This window comes from Penaeus monodon, chromosome 14 (genome assembly GCF_015228065.2).
Source record: "Penaeus monodon isolate SGIC_2016 chromosome 14, NSTDA_Pmon_1, whole genome shotgun sequence".
In the NCBI taxonomy this organism is placed as follows: domain Eukaryota; kingdom Metazoa; phylum Arthropoda; class Malacostraca; order Decapoda; family Penaeidae; genus Penaeus; species Penaeus monodon.
In genome coordinates, this window is record NC_051399.1 from 37,441,003 (window position 1) to 37,443,502 (window position 2,500).

Genomic DNA, 2,500 nt, shown 5'->3' on the forward strand with positions numbered 1-2,500 from the left:
AGTCAGAATCTTTGACACATCTGGTGTGCCATTTTTACGTCCTTTAGGACCTTGATGTTTAGTTATGGAAACAGCTTACAAAAAAAAAAGAAAAAAAAAAAAAAACAGTATTAACATTAACAGGTATACAAAAACTCACTCTGCCAACATAGAAGAGGGAGAGGCACTGGCCGCCGACCTCGGTATAGAAACGCGGACAGTTAGGATGGCTGAGAGTGTCGTTTAGTTTAGAGCGGAGTTCAGAGCCTAGGTCAACGCTCTTGTTGTATGCATCGCCTAGAAAGAATTCAGAGAGGAGAAAAATAAGGATACGTCTAGAATCGCTAACTTTAAGAAAATCGCTAACTTAGAAAACGATAAGTTAGCTGGAGACAGTGGCGGTTTATCCCTTAGGCAAATGAAACACTACCGAATGGCTCCGTTGTTTCGTTTCGACGCTTCGTTCGATTTGTGCTTCATTTGTCTGTGTCAAATAACTGATCGAAATGCATAGTATGAACGAGGGAAAATTTCCTTCTGAAGACAGTGCATGTGCCACCAGCGCCGCCACTCTGCCGAAATGGGCCTGAGTGCCACCCGATAAAGATCCTCGACTAACCATGTGTGCCCCAAATTCCCTGTTAATCAATGTTTAATATTCCTTATCCGGGAAAAAAATCTGGTGTGTTTCGCGTTTAGGACGACTCTCTATAGTCGATTCTGGAGCCATGGCATGTCCTAGGTAGATAGAACGAGGTACCACTTTAACACTTACGGATAGAATATATTACAGGCCTCGAAACGGTTCAACGCCTGAACTGACTCAGACACTGAAGTTTGACAAAGGCCAACGCTGATAATTATGATAAGAATAATGATAATGATGTTGACAATGATAATGACGATACACCATTACTATTATTATTACTGTTAAGATTTTCATGAATATTGTGATTATAGTAATATTATTGATAATAACAATGACGATGGTAAAGACTGTGATAATAGCAATGATAATATTGATAATCATAGTAATAATATTAATGATAGTATTGATTGCAATGATGATAATGATATTGCTAATGTTTCTATGTGGTATAATAATAATAATAATAATAATAATAATAATAATAATAATAATAATAATAATGTTAACAATTATAATAATAATGATAATAATAATAATAATAATAATAATAATAAATAATAATAAATAATGAAATAATATAAAAAAATAAAAAATATTATGAAAAGTAATATAATAATAAAATAAAAAACAATACAACAAAAATAAAATGTTTCCCGGGGGATTAAAGGGGGAAGGATGGTTTACCGGTGTTTCAAAGGGAATAGTATGTTAGTGTTTGAAGGAAGGAACACCAGTTTTTCTTTAGATTAAAAGTGTATAGGTTAAGTATAAGAAAAGGAAAAGGATATACCAATGAAAATGTTTTTTAAATATGATTTTATTTGGATTTTTGTTTTTAATTTTGATGGTTATTAATGAAAAGAAAGGATATTTTTAATCACTTTTAATACCTTTTGATATGATAATGATGGCTATATAAAGTATAATAATAAGATTTATTATGGTGTACGATGTTAATAATGATGATAGTAATTCTTATACCGATAATATTTAATAATGAAAACATTTGTTTAATGCAATAACACTCTTAAATAATAATCAATAATAGTGATGATAGTAACAGATAAATAAAGTAACAGTATATGAAGTTGTATTAGTCCTGAATAACTGCGAATTAGGATGAATCTTTATAATTTGACGTCATTAATAAAAAAACATAAAGCAACATTTTAGATTTACCGTAAATAAATTGTTAATAAATGAAACGTTTTCGTTAGAAAAGGATCAGCCATGAACTTGATATGATGATACCTATGGTAATTATAATACAATAACAATTAAAAAGATGAAAGTTAAAGCGAATAGAAAATACAATGATAATGAAATAAAACAGCGAAGATAAAACGGAAAATGAAACGACCGTCACTGTCTATCGACTCACAGAGCAGATTCGACGGTCGAGAGTTCCTTGGCAAGCGGGTTTGAGTTCGGTGGCAGTAGTCCTCGATGGGGATGCACTCTGAGCCTCCGTTGGCCCTGCAACGGGCCTGGCCCTTTTCGCAGTCCGTGTTCTTCCAGGCCTGCCAAGAGAGGGCCAAAGTGTGTGTGTGTACAGACATACATATGTGTGTGCATATATATATATATATATATATATATATATATATATATATATATTATATATATATATTATATATCATATTATGTGTATGTATGTTATGTGTGTGTGTGTTTGTGCGCGCGCGCGTGTGTGTGTATAAATATGTACACATACATGTATGTAAAGAAAGTGTGTACACACACACACACACACAAGAGTGTGTGCATATACATACATACATATATACATATGTACACATGTGCGTGTGTGTGTGTGTGTGGATATATTTTTTTCGCATATATCCGAGGGCAAGCGAGGGGAATCCAAGCCAC

The 2,500-nt window shown here is 33.0% G+C and overlaps 1 protein-coding gene across 1 annotated transcript in view; it reads right to left on the bottom strand.

The window, feature by feature from the left end:
• LOC119580699 overlaps positions 1–2,500 on the bottom strand; it is a 9,319-nt gene that overhangs the window by 1,246 nt on the left and 5,573 nt on the right. Inside the window, exons 2-3 of the mRNA XM_037928796.1 lie at positions 2,010–2,148; positions 140–276 (exon numbers count right to left, since the gene is read on the bottom strand). Coding sequence (XP_037784724.1) covers positions 140–276; positions 2,010–2,148 — 276 coding nt within the window. The remainder of the gene's footprint in view (positions 1–139; positions 277–2,009; positions 2,149–2,500) is intronic.